Source organism: Salvia splendens, chromosome 11 (assembly GCF_004379255.2).
Source record: "Salvia splendens isolate huo1 chromosome 11, SspV2, whole genome shotgun sequence".
In the NCBI taxonomy this organism is placed as follows: domain Eukaryota; kingdom Viridiplantae; phylum Streptophyta; class Magnoliopsida; order Lamiales; family Lamiaceae; genus Salvia; species Salvia splendens.
This window is the reverse complement of record NC_056042.1, coordinates 4,463,380-4,485,437: the sequence shown is the minus strand read 5'-3', so window position 1 is coordinate 4,485,437 and position 22,058 is coordinate 4,463,380. Positions and strand designations below refer to the sequence as shown.

The 22,058-nt window shown below is 39.5% G+C and overlaps 3 protein-coding genes across 8 annotated transcripts in view; 2 read left to right on the top strand and 1 right to left on the bottom strand.

The window, feature by feature from the left end:
• The window catches only part of LOC121756375 (peptidyl-prolyl cis-trans isomerase FKBP16-1, chloroplastic-like), a 542,442-nt gene that overhangs the window by 409,202 nt on the left and 111,182 nt on the right, over positions 1-22,058 (bottom strand). The gene's annotated exons all lie outside the window — the stretch shown is intronic.
• On the top strand, positions 2,262-4,828 carry LOC121756359. 3 transcript variants are annotated; one of them, XM_042151891.1, is made up of 4 exons: positions 2,262-2,643; positions 3,492-3,559; positions 3,690-4,209; positions 4,295-4,828. In XM_042151891.1, the coding sequence occupies exons 1-4, from the start codon at positions 2,517-2,519 to the stop codon at positions 4,342-4,344; spliced, it is 765 nt and encodes a 254-aa protein (XP_042007825.1). In that variant the 5' UTR covers positions 2,262-2,516; the 3' UTR covers positions 4,345-4,828. The 3 variants fall into 3 exon arrangements, with proteins under 3 accessions (XP_042007825.1, XP_042007823.1, XP_042007824.1); XM_042151889.1 differs by having other exon boundaries at positions 2,266-2,643; positions 3,690-4,828; XM_042151890.1 differs by having other exon boundaries at positions 2,266-2,643; positions 3,685-4,828.
• LOC121756335 (E3 ubiquitin-protein ligase UPL1-like) lies at positions 5,492-21,863 on the top strand. Of its 3 annotated transcripts, none has more exons than XM_042151849.1 (18): positions 5,492-5,870; positions 6,657-6,752; positions 6,827-7,033; positions 8,912-15,587; positions 15,723-15,964; positions 16,055-16,813; positions 16,896-17,210; positions 17,449-17,650; positions 17,737-18,026; positions 18,115-18,398; positions 18,594-19,755; positions 19,853-19,999; positions 20,087-20,167; positions 20,270-20,495; positions 20,585-20,724; positions 21,174-21,280; positions 21,375-21,520; positions 21,606-21,863. In XM_042151849.1, the coding sequence occupies exons 1-17, from the start codon at positions 5,838-5,840 to the stop codon at positions 21,475-21,477; spliced, it is 11,070 nt and encodes a 3,689-aa protein (XP_042007783.1). In that variant the 5' UTR covers positions 5,492-5,837; the 3' UTR covers positions 21,478-21,520; positions 21,606-21,863. The 3 variants fall into 3 exon arrangements, with proteins under 3 accessions (XP_042007783.1, XP_042007782.1, XP_042007781.1); XM_042151848.1 differs by having other exon boundaries at positions 15,702-15,964; XM_042151847.1 differs by having other exon boundaries at positions 5,493-5,870; positions 8,912-15,964.

Here is a 22,058-nt window from a genome sequence, read left to right as displayed (position 1 = left end):
ATTTCTTTCAGGAAAAATGATTAAAGTTCCCCTCTCATCTCATGCATTCAAGATTCGACATGCAACAAATAGCATCAATAGAAAAAAGCATTCAACTATACCAAATATATAAAAAGTGCCCTCCACTGCATCCGTCGCAATTACAAATCCTAATTGTGAATAATAAATTAGTTAAGATTAAAATATTTTGAGCAAATATTTTAACTAAATGGATACATCTGATCATACATAAATTTTTACCTCGTAGAAAGGTAATGAATGAGAAATAAAGTAATTAGTGGGTAGTGGTTGGAAAAGGCTGAATAGATAAAGGATAATTGGGGCAATGGGAGAGTGAGGATAAGTGCATATGTTTAGACAAATAAAGAGAATGAAGGCTCTTAAAAGCCCCCTCGTGACTTGTTTTCATTGCATGTGAAAGGGTTTTTCTAACCAAACCTAGTGTCTTTTTCGTGTTTACCGTCTTTACTCTTTAAGTCTGCGTGCGTAAAATTATCTATCAATTTTTTAATGCTAAATTTCGTGTTTTATTATCATTGATGCAACATAGTGAAACATGAGATATAACATGTCAAATAGAATCGCTACGATACCACATTACCACTCCAACTTCTCAAATGTCTTCACTACATATATTGTGTGATGAACTAATTAGGTCTCTACTTCTACATGACTCAAACCAAGCAGCTAAGATTAGAGTACTCAAGATTAGATCTTGCTTGAAATTAGGAAATTACTCAAACACAAATTATTTTTAAACACATTTGAATTAGGAAATTATGCACAATTACATGAAAATCAGAGAAAAGAAAGAAGCTAAATATGAATAAAATTTTGATCCTGTAAACACTAGGATGATTCACTTAAAACAGAAGCAATCAATTGAAAATAGAAGCCAAAATCTCGAGAATCTTGATTAATTGAGAGTAGGACAACAACATCTTTATATTTTAGGAAAAGATTATGCTAAAAAGGCAATTATATATTTGAGCAAGCAAGGTATTCAATTTATTTTCTTCATGTCAAGATTATGTCACCAATTATAACAAACACTTTATTATCAACCCAAATTTTAATAGTAAAAAAATTGACAGCCAAATAGACCTCTTATAGCTGCGTGCACGACTATATAAATTAGTAAATAAATTTGACAAGCACTACATATATATATTGATCTAATAATATTCCCGGAGCTAGCTCTCTTTTCTCTCGTAAAATATATTAACCTATATTTAGTTAAAATATAAATATAATTATATTGACGTGAAATTGCTGGAATGATTAGAACTTAGAAGTGAAATTCAATAAATTACATAAAGAAAAGAAATTAAAAGAATTTGATGTATTTGGGTAGCATAGAGAGAGTAGTACGTGTTGGGCTTATTTGGGTAACGGGGTCCGGTTATATCCGGTCCGACCCGTGTAGTGTTGTCTAATTAAGCCTTCATCACCCATTAAGCCTTCATCGGTAAAACCTAAGCAGATCGGAAGCATCTCGGTAAAAACACAAAGGGACGATAAAAGCCATAGATTTGGTCGGTAAGGCGATAAAGGTAGGACTTGCACGTCTCTTTGGCGAAGAGAAAGGGACGCATACCCATGAAGTCACGCTCACCATGCTAGAATCCATGCTTTGATTTTATGTACTTTTGCTCAAGTAAATTTTGATAATGTAGGATATGAAGTCAGACTCCTCTCCTTATCCTTATAACTCTTAAGTCCCGTCAATATATTATGTCGTTCAAATTTTTAATCATTTGTCATGGTGGGAATGAGAAGTTTGAAGATCAAGCACATATACAAGTATCGGTACACTACACTACATCATTTTTTTCCCTTGAACTCTAAGTTTGCTTTGAAGTCTTAGAATATGATCTTGTTCTTGATATTCCAGATGGACCAAATATATCCCGAATAAGATAACGTGGATGTCTAAATTTCTTGTCAGATATAAACCTAATTTCAATGGCCTTTTTTACGTATATAACACAAAAATGAAACATTAATAAGTGGGCCACGTTTTTAAGTATTTTAGTATAAGCCCATTTACTAAGTGATACTACTATAGTAATTTAAAATAAATGGCCCATGGCCATGCATTCAATCACCTCACCTCATATCCGTCACGAATAAATGCCAAATCAAACCCCCTGCCCATCCTTTGTTTATCAATCAATTTCATCACTCAGGAATAAATACGTTTCGTTTGTTATTATATCACATTACATATATTGGTTTTGCAAAAATATGGTTAGGTCACAAAGGGCTATGTACAATTAGTTCTAGGATCGAGACAGATTGGTAAAATTAAATGATTACCATAAATTATAACCAAAATAAGGATACAGATAACAGGCTTTCTTTTTTTTCTCGATAAAGTGTAATTTAATGGATTGAGTTAAGTAAATTAAAGTATTTAATCAAATCTCGCGTTTCTACTCAGTTTTAAGCATAAAATCGTTCAACTTCTGCGGCAAAGAGAGAGAAAAAACTGGGTTTTCCCGTTGCTTTCTGAAATGGCGTCGTATAGCGGTGCAAAATCAACGGTCTCAGATGTTCCGAAAGCAGTGTTTACTGAGACGAACTTGGGCACCCGTCTCGCCGTTTCGATTTCTCCGGATATCACAGCCGACGACTTCAGAAGTTAGTTGTTCTTCACTGTTGATTTTGTTTGGGTTTCTGTTGAAGATGAAATTTTGTTAGGTTTTCTCCCCGACATACTTTCATTTGTAAAATCCTATTGTATCATTAAACTTGTATGGAGCTATATTGTTGCATTGCATTAATTAGGTATGGATTAAAATGGAAGGATAATTTGGTATATATAGATTTTTCTTAATTTAAAAAAAATATGCTTGTATAGATAGATATGGTTTGAAAGAGGAATGAATACGCATCACATTTGGTTGGTTTTAATGTTTGCATTAAGTTTAGTCTGTGTTCCAGAATTTTGAAGTAGTGCATATTGCATAATGTTTATTTTTGGCATCCGCAGTTGAGTGCACGCTTTTTAGTTAGTTAAAAGTGTTGAAGACGATAGAATTCTGCTATGGGTTACGAACTGCAGGCAATCCTCTTCTTGAACCACTGGTTGCAGTACCTTTAGGCTTTAAGAAATTTCATTTCAATGTAAGGTTCTGATTCTGCCCAGCTGTGGTGGCTTAAATGTTTATGGTTATCGAACATATTGCCATTTTCAACTTCTATAAAATCATAAGGCAAAGTGAAGAAATTTTAGGAATAACTCTCGTAGTGGAGGTTTAACTGGTCATATACAATCAAATATTTCCTGTCATTCGTGGCTGCCATAAGTTTAACATGTAGAATTCACTTTTAGTTCTTGAGTGTCATGCTTGGATGTTTATGCAATGCAGTATATCCCTTTATTTGTGAATGAGGTGACGATAGCAAAGAACCTTCCTATCTACTCAAAAAATTAGTGTCCTAAATAATTAGCTATCTTTACTAATGGTATGTTTTATTACTTGTAGGAGTGGTCGAAAGGGCGCATCTCAATTGCTTCCCGGATTTCGGAGCTATCAGTGTCAAAGCAGTGATGGTGTGTTTTTGTTGTGTGTATTGTTTCCTACTGTTCTTAGACATTACAAGTGCAAGGCTGCTCTATTTGCATTTTGTTGGGTTGGACTACTTAACTAAGATCTATCGTATTGTTATTCTTGCAAGACCAGGTGATGCGGAAATTACATCTTTATCACCTATCTGGGTCTTTGCCTCTCAAATATGCTTTTCTGGATTCAAATGCTACTTGGTTTCTTCAAACAGACGTTATCTTTTCAAACGTCCCAACTCGTGTAGAGTCATCGAATCATAACGAAGCTGAAGTTCACAAGCGCAGTTCTGCTGCTACTGCGATTACTGATTCAGTTGAGCTGGGAGGCGCTTCCTTCGAAACGAAATTAAAATGCAAAAGAAAGAAAGCTAAGATACGAAGATTTACGTACCTCGGTGCTTCAATGCTGAAGATTTCTGCAGCTTGGTGTTTCCGTAGGAAGAAGAAAAGGAAAAATGTGAAGAAAATACCCAAGACGAGACACCATAGACGAGGGCGCACACAACAATCTCTTGTTGAAAAAGAACTTTTCTGTGAATTCGCCACCGGAGCAGGAGTGAATCTGGGTAAAAAGGCGGACTCGAATGTGATTGCTGAGGCCACTAGTGAAACGGTTTCAGAGCCAGCATCAGTTTCAGGTATTATCAAGAAGTATTTTTCGGATTATGATGAAGTGGCCTCCGGTCCAGTATCTATGTTTACCACATCCCAATATATACACAGGAAGCCGCTTAGCCGTAGCAACAGATGTGAATACCATAACAATCAGATGAAGTCACCTGTAACAGTCCATGTCCCTCCCCAAACAGTTCATATCCCTCCTCCCCAAGTATCTCGCGTGGAGATGCCCAGATCTGGAGCATTGAGAGAGAAGCGTAAAAGGCCAGATATTGGAAAGCGTCTCGTGCTTGCATCAGGTAGCCTCGGGCTTTCTCCAAGTAATCAACATTCCATACTTTCTCTGTGCCGTTACAATGATGAAGAGTTGCCATTTCAAGAATTCTAAGCTACAACGTGAACGTAGGAGACTGAATAGCTGTGACAGCATGTAGCCCTAAGTAGATAGTTGAAGCAATGCCTAACTCTAGTGTTCTGTTTCCAACTTGGAGGTATCAACTACTAGCTTAAGATGGAATTTTTGTACAAACGAAGTGAGTTTGTGCTCATTTATATGTTTGTTTCAGGCAAATATGCATTTATGAAGTGGGCATTCACCTTTTGAGAATGACTGAATGAAGAATCTTGTATTTCTTGTTATGCTATAGTTACTTGCCCTCTAAGAAATGCATCTTTATTTTTTGTTTTGTTTTAATATTGTGCTCAGGGGTGCTGTTTATATATTGTACTATTCCTTGTTCTTCCTACAAAATAATTGCTAACATAAAGTTGAAAAATGGTGTTTTTTTTAATAATTGATGAATAGAGGATTGATTTATTCGATCTCCAATCTCACATTTACAATGAACTAATAATCAAACAAAATTAGCTCAAATGACGTTAACTATCACAGGCGTTGGGATATTCCGAAGTTTTAATATTTAAAGTAAATAAATAATTAACATGCTATTTTTATTTATCTAAATCAATTCTAAAAAATAAATGTCGCCGTAGTAATATAACATCGGAACTGAATTAGAGGGGGAACTTTTTTTCGTCAAACTAAAAAATGGACTTATTTTCTCACAAACAAAGTAATGGAGTTATGTAATTTCATTTCATATGATATGATATACAATAAAATAAAATAAAATAAATCTAGCATGATATACACAGTTATTTTATTATAGAAATTAACGGCTGATTTTCTCATTTTCGCCGACTCTCTCGTGGCAAAGAATAAAATAGGAGTAACAAATTCCAAAATATTAGAGGCATTTTCCTGATTATCCTCAAAATTTCACCCCCCCTATATATAGAGCACAACTCCATCGCAAGCGTAATTTTTCATCTTTTTTCCTTGGCTACAAATTCCATGCGATCATCAATTGCCCAGAAAAACCTCTTTCCGAAAACCCTAGGAATTCTCGATCTTCAATCTCTGTAGATACACAATTTCCTCTATCTATCCTGTTCAAATTTTTGGTCTCTTTCCCCAAATTAATCGGATTTCAGCCATCCGATCCTCAGGTTATCCATTATTCACTTGAGTTCTCACGTACGCTCTATCGGTCACTCGACTATCGGAGTGGTTGAATCGGTGGAGTAATTAATTGAGCGGCTTTCTTATCGAATCGGGCAATGATCGCATTTGGTTGATCTTTAAAACATGAAGTTGAAGCGGAGAAGGGCGCTTGAAGTGGTTAGTGGAAATTATCTTATGTGCTCCGATCGTTTCTTTTATATTTTTATATAAGATTCTCTGTAATGGATGCTTCTTAGGGTTAGTTTTTATTTGAATGTGTGATCGGGGACTGAGAGTGATATCCAATGATTTGGAAACAATTTTGGATTTACAACCTACAATCTGAGTTATAATTTGTTAGAATTTTATTAATATCAACTTAAGATGATGCAGTTTTACCTTTTTGCTAACTCTAACTGTAGAGTACACTCAACTTTGCTTATTGCATTTGCTCAAGCTTCGGTTTAGGTGTTCTCTTTCTTGCATTTTCTGAGAAACTCACATGTGCTGGTTGTTTTGGGTCGAGCTGCTGTAACCCACAACTCTTGCTTAGATATCATTTCTCTCGATGAATGATGCATCGTACTTTATTTTTTATTTATCAAATATAGGCCTTTCCTAGATCATATTTCTACAAATGAAAGTGATTTTGTACTGGTTAATGCTACATGAAGAAGCTCTCTCTCCCCTTATAAATAATTGGTTCAGGTTTTCCCAAAGATGGATAGGACCGCATTACTGTAGCTATAGAGAGGGGAATGGTTAAGCTGAAAATTATCCCCCGGCTTTCTTTTTTTTTAATAAACATGACTCTTGTTTATGTAGTTCGTTCGTAATGTTTTTTCACTGTTTTAATAAATTTATCCATTCTTATATTTATATGATTATGTTGCTCATGTTGTGACATCAACCCTAAAATCTTGGATACTTGTGAATGATGTATCTTCCTTCTTTCGTTTGTAGCCTTTGAAGATTAAATCCTTTATCAACAATGTGACTGCTACACCCCTTGAGAAAATAGAGGAACCGCTTAAAAGTTTTTCTTGGGAATTTGATAAGGTGCGTTATCCCCCACGAACTACAATGGTTTTACTCTACTTGTTTTTTTTGCATACTGATTTATCTTAATGCAGGGAGATTTCCATCATTGGGTCGACTTGTTTAATCACTTCGACACCTTTTTTGAGAAATTCATTAAACCAAGGAAGGATTTGCAACTTGAGGAGAACTTTTTAGAATCAGATCCACCTTTTCCACGGGATTCTGTTCTTCAGATTCTCCGTGTCATAAGAGTGATATTAGAAAACTGCACTAATAAGCATTTCTACAGCTCTTATGAGGTATATCTCTACCTTACATGTCTTAGAACTATATTTGGTTTGGGCACTATTTACATTTATTGTCTTAATTTTGGTACTAGCTGGTGCAATTGGTTTAGCATTTTTTTAAGAGTGCTAAAATTATGCAGTAGCCAGTAAGACAAATGTGTTTCCTTGCAATTCAAATCACCTGATTGGCTGTGATCTCTGACCAGGATAGTCATCTGTCAGTATTGTCTTAGTGTAGCAAATGGTTCTGAGAACTTCCACACTAGGTTCTCCCCACTCCACGATTGTTATTGAGGCTCCAGTAATTTGCAAGTTAATTAGGTGGGAAATGCATCCAGTAGATTTGGTTGGTTAACACATGAAATTTGGTGCAGTATGACAAAATGTGGTCCTAGCCTAAGCCAACTCCAATATATGACATCACAATGTCATTGGTATAATTTGGGGTACATGGTTGATGATCTCTGGAGATAATGATCATTGGCTTGTATTTGATAATGTTCGATTCTATTGTGGTTTGTCTCATTGTCTGCACTCTGCAACTAACCAGGATAAAATAGCTCAGGAAAGAGAAGGGGGGATTTGATAGGGGAGTGCAATTTCACATTTGGACAGTCAAATTTGAATACTGAGAGGTTGAGAATCACATGCTGCTCCTACAATCTGTAGTCGATAGCTGGACAAGTCATCCATACCTCCTGTGCATCAGCCAGGGAAAAAGAGAAATAAAACCTTCCAGATTTGTCTTCACTCCAGCTGCTAGCAGCTAGTAAATAGTTTGCACTTGAAGAAATTTTTGCTGTATTAATATATTACACAAATAGAAGGGATTAGAGAAATAGATGTATATTGTCAATGAAGGAGCTTGTGCACTTAATGGACGATAAAATAAGATCTCCCAGAGGGGGTAATGGATACTGTTATATTAGAATTATCCTGGTGGGCCTCAATTCACAAAGATTTTTATAGCCTTTTCTGTGCTGGACATGCTTTAGAGACTAAAGTTGTATGTATTGTTGGAATGTTTTTGCCTTCAAGAATTTCCCATCTCTTTGTAAAAGTTGTTTATTAACTGAAGAGACTTCTTACGCAAGAGTAATTTTTGAACTTATAATTTTTGATCTGTTTATGTTCTGTGTGTAATATGCTTGCTGTATGGTGCTCTTCTGTTAATTAAGTAAAACTCTATATAGGGGGCATTTGGTATTTGTAAATTTTTTACTGTCGAGTGTTAAGCAACATTGTTGGAGAGTGTTGCTTAATGTCTTAGACTTTTAAACTCTTATCTGCTGCATGTTTACAATCGTGTGGACTTGTTTTTTCTTAAGGTGTGCTGTTGCTTTACCCTTATATTATCCAGTTTTGTCTCTTTATCATAAAATAATGTGACATATTTTATTTGTGGAACTATCACATGTTGGGTAGATTGGGTTGTCCTAACTTTTACTGTGCTCTGATTATGAATAATTAGAAAGTAGTTAAAAAATTTGTGCTTCTGGGCATCACATTCACAGTCTAAACTTGACTGGAGGGAGGAGGAATTGTAGAATCTGGTCTTCCTGGGGGGTGGGGGGTTCACCACTTGCTAGGGCTTAGGAATCAAATCAGTGGCATTGTGATGAGCTACTCTAAAAGTCTGTGTTTTGTTTTTCTATTACTCTATTATGCGCCTCTATATGTTTGTATTCCGAGGGGATATGCCTTGCTTAACGAGCTCTAGAAGTTGTAAAAAACTGTGACAAGGAATACCGTTCACTTGTTCTGTTTACTCTCTCATGTTTTCTGTGGAGTATCCTCTGGCAGCTTCAGTGGTTATCAGTGCTCTCTCATAATGTTGGATGTTTATGTTTCATTTGTTGTTTTTACTTACCATTATTTTTGTTTGTGCAGCATCACTTGTCATCTCTTCTTGCTTCCACCGATGCAGATGTTGTGGAGGCTTGTCTGCAGACTTTGGCTGCATTTCTGAAAAAATCCATTGGAAAGTATATAATAAGGGATGTTTCACTAAATTCAAGATTATTTTCCTTTGCTCAGGGATGGGGGGGTAAAGAAGAAGGTCTTGGATTGATTCCATGTGCTTTACAGGATATATCTGACCCTATTGCTCTTGAGTTGGGTAGGACTCTGCATTTTGAATTTTATTCTGTGAATGAAGAAGCTTCAGTTGAACCTACTTCTACAGAACCGACAACAAGGGGTTTACAAGTTATACACATGCCTGATGTGAATGCAAGAAAAGAGTCTAATCTTGAACTTCTGAATAAATTAGTTGTAGATTATAAAGTTCCCCATAACTTGAGATTTTCTCTTTTGACAAGGTTGAGGTTTGCTAGGGCTTTCAGCTCCCTAGAAGCAAGGCAGCAATATACTTGTATCCGCCTATATGCCTTTGTGGTTCTTGTTCAAGCATGCAGTGATACTGATGACCTTGTGTCTTTCTTCAATGCTGAGCCAGAGTTCATCAATGAATTGGTTACTATGTTAAGCTATGAAGATGCAGTTCCAGAAAAGATTCGAATTTTAAGTCTTCTTTCCCTGGTTGCTCTTTGTCAAGATAGGTCACGTCAGCCTACTGTACTGACAGCTGTGACATCTGGTGGACATCGTGGCATTCTCTCCAGCCTTATGCAAAAGGCAATTGGCTCAGTTGTAAATAATTCATCAAAGTGGTCTGTTGTTTTTGCTGAGGCTCTGTTGTCCCTGGTTACAGTTTTGGTATCATCATCATCAGGTTGCTCAGCCATGCGTGAAGCTGGATTTATCCCCACTCTTCTACCTCTATTAAAAGATACCGACCCTCAGCACTTGCATTTGGTTAGCACTGCTGTACATGTTTTGGAAGCCTTTATGGATTACAGCAATCCAGCTGCTGCTCTTTTTCGGGACTTGGGAGGTCTTGATGATACCATTTCACGCCTAATGGTAGAAGTATCTCATGTTGAAAATGGTATAAAGCAACAAAGTACTTCTGGAGACCTTGAGAGTTTGGAGTATGGTGGTTCTGAGATAGGTACAAGTGCTTCTGCTGAGCTTGATAGTCTGCAGCCTCTTTACTCCGAGGCACTGGTTTCCTATCACCGCCGGCTGTTGATGAAAGCCTTATTGCGTGCTATATCACTTGGAACTTATGCTCCTGGAACTACAGCTCGTATGTATGGTACAGAAGAGAGCTTGCTGCCGCATTGCTTGTGTATAATATTCAAACGGGCTAAAGATTTTGGTGGGGGTGTATTTTCACTTGCAGCTACTGTAATGAGTGATGTAATTCACAAAGATCCTACCTGTTTTTCTATCCTAGAAGCAGCAGGTCTTCCTTCTGCCTTTATGGATGCCATAATGGATGGTGTTCTTTGCTCGGCTGAGGCTATTACTTGCATACCACAGTGTCTTGATGCATTGTGTTTGAACAACAACGGTCTTCAGGCTGTGAAAGACCGCAATGCTTTGAGGTGCTTCGTAAGAGTCTTCACTTCCAAACAATACCTGCGAGCTCTCGCTGCTGATACATCTGGCTCCTTATCAAGTGGCCTGGATGAACTCATGCGACATGCTTCCTCTTTGCGGGGACCAGGTGTAGACATGCTGATTGAGATATTGACAAAAATTGCTAAAATAGGATCTGGACTTGACTCCGCATCTCCATCTACAGAATGCCCAAGCAGCTCTCAACCTGTTCCAATGGAAACTGAACCTGATAACAAAGATGTGGCTTCAGCTGATGACAGAGATCCATCCAAGCCTGGAAGTTCTGAGACATTTTCAGACTTGGCCACTGATTCATCATTATCAAATATTGAATCATTTTTGCCTGATTGTATAAGCAATGCTGCTCGTCTTCTAGAAACAATTCTTCAGAATTCTGACACTTGCCGTATATTCGTTGAGAAGAAGGGAATTGAATGTGTCCTGGAATTGTTTTCTTTACCTTTGTTGCCTCCTTCAGTATCTCTCGGTCAAAGTGTGGCTGTTGCTTTTAAAAATTTCTCTGCTCAACATTCTGCTTCACTTGCTCGTGCAGTATGTTCTTTCCTAAGGGAATATTTGAAGTCAACAGATGAACTTTTGAGTTCAATTAAGGGATCCCACCTTGCTCAGGTGGAAGTTTCTCAGAGAGTAAAGATCTTGAAGAGCCTCTCTACTTTGGAAGGAATCTTATCTCTTTCTAATTCTTTGTTAAAAGGAGCAACCACCATTGTTTCTGAACTAGGTTCTGCCGATGCAGATGTATTGAAAGACCTTGGGAAAACTTATAGGGAAGTTCTGTGGCAAGTATCTCTGTGCTGTGAGTTGAAGGTGGAGGAGAAACGAAATGTCGAAGTGGAACCTGAAAACGCAGATACTGGTCCGTCTAATGTCGCTGGAAGGGAGAGTGATGACGATGCTAATATTCCATCTATTAGATACATGAATCCTGTGTCAATCAGAAATAGTTCTCACCCACAGTGGGGAGTCGAGCGTGACTTCATATCTGTGGTCCGCTCAAGTGAGGTTTTCAGTCGCCGCACTCGACATGGTATTGCTCGTCTTCGTGGTGGCAGGACTGGTAGGCAGTTGGAAGCCTTACAAATTGATCCTGAAGCTGGAGCGAGTAGTACCGAGGCTCAGCCACATGGAACAAAGAAGAAAAGTTCAGAAGTACTGGTTTCAGATAACCTTAATAAGCTCGCTTCAACCATGCGGTCGTTCTTCACAGCACTTGTGAAAGCTTTTACTTTACCAAATCGTCGGAGGACTGAAACTGGATCCTTAAGTTCTGCTTCAAAGAGTATTGGAACTGCCCTAGCGAAAATTTTTCTTGAGGCACTGAGTTTTCCAGATCCCAACTCAGGGGTTGATATCTCATTGTCCGTCAAGTGTCGCTATCTTGGAAAGGTTGTTGATGACATGGTTGCTCTCTCATTTGATAGCAGGCGGCGAACTTGTTACACTGCAATGATTAACAAATTTTATGTCCATGGTACCTTCAAGGAGCTTCTTACGACATTTGACGCAACGAGTCAGCTGTTGTGGAATGTTCCTTATGCAATTTCCACATCAGGTGCGGAGCATGAGAAGAGTGGTGATGGGAGCAAACTTTCTCAGAGTTCGTGGCTCCTTGATACTTTGCAGAGTTATTGTCGAGAGCTTGAGTATTTTGTAAATTCTGGGCTACTATTGTCATCAACATCAGCATCCCAGGCTCAGCTTCTTGTTCAGCCTGTTGCAGTTGGTCTTTCCATTGGGCTGTTCCCTGTTCCCAGGGACCCAGAAGCCTTTGTTCGCATGTTGCAGTCGCAAGTTCTGGATGTTATACTTCCTGTGTGGAACCACCCAATGTTTCCCAATTGTAGTCCTGGTTTTATCACCTCCATCATTTCCCTAATCACTCATGTATACAATGGTGTTAGTGATGCGAAACAAAATCGCAATGGATTACCTGGAACAGCAAGCCAACGTTTCATGCCGCCTCCACCGGATGAGGTTACAATTGCTACTATTGTTGAAATGGGGTTTTCCAGAGCAAGGGCTGAGGAGGCACTTAGACGAGTGGAAACAAATAGTGTTGAGATGGCAATGGAATGGTTGTTTAGTCATGCTGAAGATCCTGTGCAAGAGGATGATGAGCTAGCTCGTGCCCTGGCCTTATCCCTAGGAAATTCTGCAGAAATGCATAAAGTTGACGGGGCTGATAAGTCCTCTGATGCTTCGGCTGAAGAGGGACAGGCAAAACCACCTCCAGTGGATTATATCCTTGCTGTGGCAATGAAATTGTTTCAAGGTTGTGATTCAATGGCATTCCCCTTGACAGATTTACTGGGAACTCTTTGTAGTAGGAGCAAGGGGGAAGATCGCTCAAAAGTAATTTCTTATATAGTTCAGCAGCTAAAGCTTTGCCCACTTGACTTCTCCAAAGATAGCTGTGCATTGGGTATGATCTCACATACTTTGGCATTACTTCTTTCAGAAGATGGAAGTACCCGGGAAATTGCAGCACAAAATGGGATTGTCTCAATCGCAGTAGATATCTTGATTAATTTTATGGAGAGGACAGAGGTGCCCCAAGAGCTTCTTGTCCCCAAATGCATTAGTGCATTACTTCTTATCTTAGATGATTTGGTGCAGTCTAGGCCTAAGATATCTGGTGAGACTGATGAGGCAACAGTTCCTGGAGCTTTATCTGGCTTGTCAGGAAATCAAGCACCATCTGAAGCAATAAAAGAAAATTCATTACCTGCTGATGAATGCAAAGATGAATCTGCTAAGGATAGCCCTGCCTTTGAAAAACTTCTTGGAAAGCCAACAGGTTACTTGACGATGGAGGAGAGTCATAAAGTACTTGGAATTGCTTGTGACCTGATAAAAAGACATGTACCCCCAATTATTATGCAGGCCGTACTTCAGTTATGTGCTCGCTTGACAAAATCACATGCTCTGGCTGTACAATTTCTTGAAAGTGGTGGTATGGTTGCCCTCTTTAGCCTTCCAAGAAGTTGTTTTTTCCCTGGGTATGACACCTTAGCATCTGCTATTGTTAGACATCTTCTAGAAGATCCTCAGACACTGCAAACAGCTATGGAATTGGAGATACGCCAAACACTGAGTGGAAGCAGACATGGAGGGCGTATATTGGCTAGAACATTTTTGACATCTATGGCACCTGTTATATCCAGAGATCCAGAGATCTTTATGAGAGCAGTGGCTGCTGTCTGTCAGTTGGAAACATCAGGAGGGAGGTGCATTATAGTGCTATCTAAAGATAAAGACAAAGATAAAGAGAAAAAAGCTTCCAGTTTTGACACTGGAGTATCTACTAATGAATGCATTAGACTAACTGAAAATAAGGTTGATGGGTCTATTAAGTCTTCCAAAGCCCACAAAAAGGTATCAGCAAATCTTACTCAAGTCATTGATCACCTACTTGAGATTGTTTCAACTTATCCTCCATACCATGGTGATGATTACTGGGGTGGGCATGCTAGTGCTATGGATATAGATGAACCAACTAACAAAGTGAAGGGTAAATTGAAGGTTAATGAAACAATAAAGATAGGAACAGACAGTCAGTCAGAGAAATCAGCTGCTCTTGCTAAAGTGACTTTTGTTCTGAAGCTATTGAGCGATATTATGCTTATGTATGTTCACGTTGTCGGAGTAATCTTGAAACGAGATCTGGAAATGTGCCAACAACGTGGGGCTAGTCATATCGAACAGGGGGGCATAGTTCATCATGTTTTACATCGTCTTCTTCCCTTGGCGATAGATAAGTCTGCTGGCCCTGATGAATGGAGAGACAAGCTCTCTGAAAAGGCTTCATGGTTTTTGGTTGTATTGGCTGGCCGCTCTAGTGAGGGAAGGAGAAGAGTAGTGAATGAACTTGTAAAAGCTTTGTCTTTATTCACAAATGTTGAGAGCAATTCTTCTAGTAGCAGCTTGTTACCTGATAAGAAAGTGTTTGCTTTTGTTGATTTGGTCTACTCCATTCTGTCAAAGAATTCTTCGTCTGCCAACCTTCCTGGTTCTGGGTGTTCACCTGACATTGCCAAAAGCATGATAGATGGTGGGATTGTGCATTGCCTCTCAGGCATTCTTCAGGTAAATGACTTGGATCACCCTGATGCACCGAAAGTTGTGAATATCATACTCAAGTCTCTGGAAAGCTTGACAAGGGCTGCAAATGCTAGTGAACAAATCTCCAGGGCTGATACACTGAGTAGGAAAAAGGTAAATGGTCCAAATGGAAGGTCTGATTCACAGGGTGTTGGAGCTACAGCTTCTCAACAATTACAATCTTCTGCTGAAAATAGAAGTTCTGACCAAGGGCTTAGTGGGAATGCTAGTTTTGAAGCTGTGCTCCCAGATAATTCTCGGGATGATGGTGATCAAAATGCAAACCCAAACCAGTCGGAGGAACAAGAGATGAGGATTGAGGATCCAACTACGGACACACCTTTGGATCTTGGGGATGATTATATGCGTGAGGATATGGAGGAAAGTGGTGCATTACCCAATGGAGAGCAAATTGAGATGTCTTTTCATGTAGAAAATAGAGGAGATGATGATATGAATGAAGAAGAAGATGACATGGGTGATGATGGTGAGGATGATGATGACGGAGAGGATGAGGATGAAGATATAGCAGAAGATGGCACTGGTTTGATGTCCTTGGCTGATACAGATGTGGAGGACCATGATGATACTGGCTTGGGTGATGACTATAATGATATGGTTGATGATGAGGATGATGATTTCCATGAAAACCGTGTAATTGAGGTTAGGTGGAGGGAAGCCCTTGATGGGTTAGATCATTTGCAGGTCCTTGGACAACCTGGAGCAGGGGGAGGCCTAATTGATGTGTCAGCTGAAGCTTTTGAAGGCGTTAATGTTGATGACTTCTTTGGAATCCGTAGGTCTTTTGGATTTGAGCGCCGTCGTCAGGCAAATAGAACATCCTATGAGCGGTCAGTTACAGAAGGCAATGGTCTCCAACATCCTCTCCTTTCAAGGCCATCAAATTCCGGTGATTTGTTTTCAATGTGGTCATCTGCTGGGAATTCATCCCGGGATGCTGAAGGCCTTTCTGCTGGTAACCTTGATCTAGCCCATTTTTATATGTTTGATGCTCCTGTTCTTCCTTATGACAATGCACCAACTAATCTATTTGGTGATCGGCTGGGTGGTTCTGCACCACCTCAACTAGCTGACTTTTCTGTTGGTTTAGAGTCCTTGCGCGGATCGGCCCGAAGAGGGCCAGGTGATGGCCGCTGGACTGATGATGGCCAACCCCAAGCTGGTGGTCAAGCTGCAGCAATTGCTCAAGCAGTTGAAGAGCAGTTCATATCACAATTAAGCAATACTGGTCCTGCTGAAAGTGCTTCTGAACGGCTTTCACAGAACCAAATATTACCAGAAAGGCAGGAAGGTGATCCAGTTGTGGCCACTGATAATCAACTGGCAATTGAGGTCAGTGAAATTGAGACTCAATTTAATATTGATCACCATATTAATTATGATGCCCAAGATAATCAACTAACTGCACTTCAACTGTCACAGGAAGTAAACCCAGATATTGTTGCTGAACCAGCTGGTTATCATCATCAAGCAATTGAAGTTCAGCCAAGTGACATTGGTTTGGATATCATGGAAACAGGGGATGGAAATGCTATTGGAACAGAGCCACTGGAGACACCTTCTGGTTCTGTGGCTCAGGATGTTGTGCCCTTTGATAGGACTTTAAGTGGTGTTGTGCCATCTCAGGCTGAGGATTTTGATAGATCCCCAGGACCAGATAGCCAGTCTAGTTGTCATGCAATATTGGTTGGTGAGCCCGATATGGCTGGTCCAGGCAGTCATGCTTCCTCTGTTCCAGAAAGTGCAGATGTCGATATGAATGCTACTGATGTGGAAAGAGATCTGGTGGATTCAGGATTACCTCCATCTGGGGCTAGTCTAGAGGAACCATCAACTCAGCTGGTGGCTCAAGACGCAGGCCAGACAGATGAAACTAGTTTGAACGGTGAGGCTTCTAATGCTAATGCCATTGATCCGACATTCTTGGAAGCACTTCCAGAAGATCTTCGTGCAGAGGTTCTTGCTTCTCAGCAAGCTCAGTCTGCTCCAGCACCTACATACGCACCTCCAAGAGTTGAAGACATTGATCCAGAGTTTTTAGCTGCGCTTCCTCCGGATATTCAAGCTGAAGTTCTTGCGCAACAACGGGCACAAAGGATTGCACAGCAATCAGAAGGACAGCCAGTTGACATGGACAATGCTTCGATTATTGCCACTTTTCCAGCTGATCTGCGTGAAGAGGTCTGCTTCTTAAACTCTAAATCTATTGGCTAGACTTAATTTATGTGTTTGTTTATTTATTTTCTCTGTTTGTGTCTGCTAGGTGCTTTTGACATCTTCAGAGGCTTTATTATCTGCATTGCCATCTCCATTACTTGCTGAAGCACAAATGCTTAGAGACAGAGCAATGAGCCACTACCATGCTCGCAGCTTGTTTGGAAGTAGCCAGAGATTGAACACTAGGGGAAACAGGTTTGGTTTTGATAGGCAAACCGTTATGGACAGGGGTGTCGGAGTAAATATTGGAAGGAGGGCATCTTCAGTATCTGAGAACTTGAAGTTGAATGAACTTGAGGGAGAACCACTTTTGGATGCTAATGGCTTGAAAGCATTAATTCGTCTATTACGGCTGGCTCAGGTAATTATTCTATGGTTTGCTTTACAACAAATATCATATAGGTGAATTCTCTTCCAACTTCTTAAAGCTAGCACAATGACCTGTGACCTGGAAAGTATTGATTGCATCTCTTTATTGTTTGGAATCACTTTTTTTAATCAATTTTGCAACATTGGATGAAGTATTTTTTTTCGTTAAGCTAATAGCTCTCAATTGTAATTACGTAGCTAAAATATTTCTTACTATTTGCCTTTTATAGCCTCTTGGGAAGGGTCTACTGCAGAGACTTTTATTGAACTTGTGCTCACACAATTACACAAGAGCAATACTTGTTCAACTTCTTCTTGACATGATAAAGCCTGAGACAGTGAGCATCATGGGTGCAGTGACTTCAATGAATACACAGAGGCTCTATGGTTGTCAGTCTGATGTTGTTTATGGCCGATCTCAATTATGTGATGGTATTTACATTTTCCACTCTTTTCCTAATGGTGATAGGAAATTCTATGTCTCTTGGATCTTATAAGGGTGATTGTGCTTTATTCAGGTGTTCCTCCACTTGTGTTGCGAAGGGTACTCGAGATTTTAACATATCTGGCTACGAATCATTCTGGTGTGGCCAGTCTTCTTTTCCACTTTGAGAACTCAACTATTCCTGATTTTGCACATACGAACCAGTCAGAGGGGAAGAATGCAAAAGGCAAGGAAAAAATCACTGCTGGAGAGCATCATGTCTACGTTTCTGAAAGCTCAGAGAACAAGGATGTCCCTTTGATTTTGCTTCTGAGACTCTTAAGTGAACCACTGTTCTTACGCAGTATTGCGCACCTTGAGCAGGTCCGTGTTCTCATTTCTAATTCATTTTAAAAGCTTCTGTTGGAATCAGTTCTGTGTAAGTAATACATCTGTTCTTGTTCACTGAAAGGTCATGGGTCTACTCCAAGTGGTGGTGTATGCTGCTGCATCCAAAGCAGATATTCAAATTAATACTGAAGAAACTGCACTTCCAGCTGAAAGCCCTTCTGGAAATGAAACCACCACTGAAACTCGCACAGACTCTCATGTATCACCAGTGGAATCTAGTCAACTTGACCAAAGCGCCAGTGCTTCCAAATCAGATGGCCAGAGAAGTATTAAAACTTATGATATTTTCCTACTGTTGCCCCATTCAGATCTGCAAAATCTCTGTGCTCTTCTTGGGCATGAAGGGTACTATTTCTGAGATCTAATTTCTCTTTATTTCTTCTACTGAGTTTCATGCAAAATGGCTGTCCTCCAGTTATATGTGCTACTTTGTTTTTCATAATTAGTTGAATTCTTTTGTTAATTTCGTTGTTGTTTAGCTATTGATACTGCAAGAGAATATTATGTCAGGGCTTTAGTCAGTATTTTTTTGTGAATCAGGCTTTCAGACAAGGTTTACACACTTGCTGGTGATGTGCTGAGGAAATTGGCCTCTGTAGCTGCTGCTCATCGCAAATTTTTTGTTGTGGAGCTCTCGGAGTTAGCTCATAGGTTGAGCAGCTCGGCTGCAAATGAACTTATTACACTTAGAGACACGCACATGCTGGGTTTGAGTGCTGGGTCCATGGCTGGGGCTGCTGTTCTTCGGGTTCTTCAGATTCTCAGCTCGCTCACTTCTGTTGGTGATGACAGTGACAGTGACAAGGCCAAAGAGAGGAATGCCAGTGATAAGGAAAGGGTGAATAATGAAGAACAGGAAGAACATGCTACAATGTGGAAGTTAAATGTGGCTTTGGAGCCACTATGGGAAGAACTAAGTGAGTGCATTAGTTCAATGGAATCGGAGTTAAATCAGAGCTCCCAGTCTTCAGTTGCCTCAAACATTAGCATGGGTGACCATATACAGGGTTCTTCTTCAGCGTCTCCTCCTCTTCCACCTGGAACTCAGAGACTCCTACCTTTCATTGAGGGGTTTTTTGTTCTATGTGAAAAATTGCAGGCAAACAGTTCAATATTGCAGCAAGATCAATCCAATGTTACTGCAAGAGAAGTGAAAGAGTCTGGTGGGAGTTCAGTTCCATTATCTATTAAAAGTGTGGATGCTTACAGGATATTTGATGGATCTGTCACATTTGTGAGGTTTGCTGAGAAGCACCGACGCCTTCTTAATGCTTTTGTGAGGCAGAATCCTGGTTTATTGGAAAAATCACTATCAATGCTGCTCAAAGCTCCCAGATTGATTGATTTTGACAACAAAAGAGCTTATTTTCGATCCAGGATCCGGCAGCAGCATGACCAACACCTCTCAGGACCTCTGCGTATTAGTGTTAGACGGGCATACATTTTAGAGGATTCGTATAATCAACTTCGAATGCGACCAAATCAAGATCTTAAGGGAAGGTTGAATGTTCATTTTCAAGGTGAAGAGGGTATTGATGCCGGTGGCTTGACTAGGGAATGGTATCAGTTATTATCGAGGGTCATCTTTGACAAAGGAGCTCTACTTTTCACTACAGTTGGAAATAATTCGACTTTTCAGCCCAATCCTAATTCTGTATATCAAACTGAACATCTCTCTTATTTCAGATTTATTGGCCGCGTGGTAATTGTCTGAAGGACCTCTCTTAAGTTCGGTTTATTGCTTTCATCTATTGGTCTTTTCACTAATTAACATTGTTATACTCTTATGTTACTTATAGGTAGCCAAGGCACTCTTTGATGGACAATTGCTTGATGTATATTTTACTCGGTCCTTCTACAAGCATATCCTCGGCGTGAAAGTGACATATCATGATATTGAGGCTGTTGATCCTGATTATTATAAAAATTTGAAATGGATGCTGGAGGTGAGTAGGAGTATGCAGTGGATTACTTAGTTCAGAATAAACTCATCACTTAGTTCCTAAATTACCTTGGGTCCTCTTTTTCTGCAGAATGATGTGAGTGACATACCTGATCTGACCTTTAGCATGGATGCAGATGAAGAAAAGCACATCCTTTATGAGAAAACAGAGGTAGAGATATTAGTCTTTTAGCTGTTGCTCATTTGTGAATTTTCTTGATATTTGAGGTCACCCAAAAGAAATTGAAACTCCTGATATGATTGTGATTGGAAGGTTACCGATTATGAGCTCAAACCGGGAGGAAGGAATATCAGAGTGACAGAGGAGACGAAGCATGAATATGTAGACCTCGTTGCTGATCATATCTTGACCAATGCCATCCGCCCCCAAATAAGTTCGTTCCTTGATGGTTTCAATGAATTAGTACCACGAGAGCTTATATCAATTTTCAATGATAAGGAGCTTGAATTGTTAATTAGTGGTCTGCCAGAGATTGATTGTAAGTTGGCAAGCGTTGTCTAATCTGGTAAATACTCACTGGTTTGTTTTAATCATGACACTTGTATATGACTCCAATGTCCTTGCCAGTGGCTGATCTTAAAGTGAATACGGAGTATACTGGTTACACATCAGCATCTAATGTTGTTCCGTGGTTCTGGGAGGTTGTTGAGGCATTCAACAAGGAAGATATGGCGAGATTACTCCAATTTGTAACAGGCACTTCGAAGGTGATTTACCTGAAGCAGATGTTATTTCTGTTTATTTATTGTCAGTCAACCTTAATGGCATTTATTACTGACATAAAATGTGAAATTTGAACAGAGTTTATATGCTTGAATTTAGTTCTTTGATTTCTGAGAAAAGAAGGGTAACCATTGGTTGGGAGAAGCAGGAAGCTTCTACACCAAAGTCATCATCTTGAGATGTCTTAAAACAATAATCACACTTGCAATGTTGCTTAATATTTGCTGATTTACTTTGCGTTTAGGCGCTAATTGAATCCACCCAATTTGTTTTTTATGCACTCTACAAAGTGTTGCAATGTATATTGATTGAGATTTCTGTCATGTTTCTTGCCATGTAAATGTCTGTGCCTTTCATTTTCCTCCTGCCTAGGATTTATTCATTGCATTTGATCATTATTTCGTAAGACTGATGTGGATTGTTGGTGTATTAGGTTCCTTTGGAAGGGTTTAAGGCGCTGCAAGGCATATCAGGTCCGCAGAAGTTTCAGATTCACAAAGCATATGGAGCTCCTGAGAGACTTCCATCTGCTCATACCTGGTAAATATTCGTGGTTGCAGATATGGCTCTCTAACTACGTGCATATTGCAACTGTGCTGTGTGTATTGATTTGATATATTTGCACTATTCCCAGCTTCAACCAACTGGACCTTCCCGAGTACTCCTCAAAGGAACAGCTTCAAGAGCGTTTATTGCTGGCAATCCACGAGGCTAGTGAAGGATTTGGGTTTGGTTAATTGATGCAGTTCCAGCTATCGGATTCTCCACTGCAATGTACAAGTACGTTGGTTTATTAGCTGCTTCAGCTGGCACAGGCGATATATACGTATTTGACTGAGAAGCTGTCTATCATTTTTTTTTGCAGTCATGAAGTGCTGAGGCAGTCGAGTCGAGACTAGTATGTAGGCGGTGATAAATGGCGCTTCTTCACTTTCCGTAGTGGCGGAGCTGATGAAACAGATATAGATGGGGGGAGGAGGGAACAGAAACACCTTTTTTTGCTCTCTATGTTGGGATTGAATCATTCTTGGATACTTATATATTCTTCATCTGCCTATTGGCTCTACTCTAGCTTTCTACAATAACCACTTTTGCCATTTATTTACAAACAATTGCTAGATTTTGTCCTGTTTTGTACAGGTTTTGGTGTTTATGATCTGAGCATTTTCGTATATGTTTGTGTGTGTATATATCTGTATATAAATGATCTCATAATTGTAGATGGATCAAGATTCCCCTTCACAAATAGTAGTAATCATTATTCACCTGCTATTCTCCTTTCATCATTTTTATGGCGTCACGAATGTAGGTTGACAAT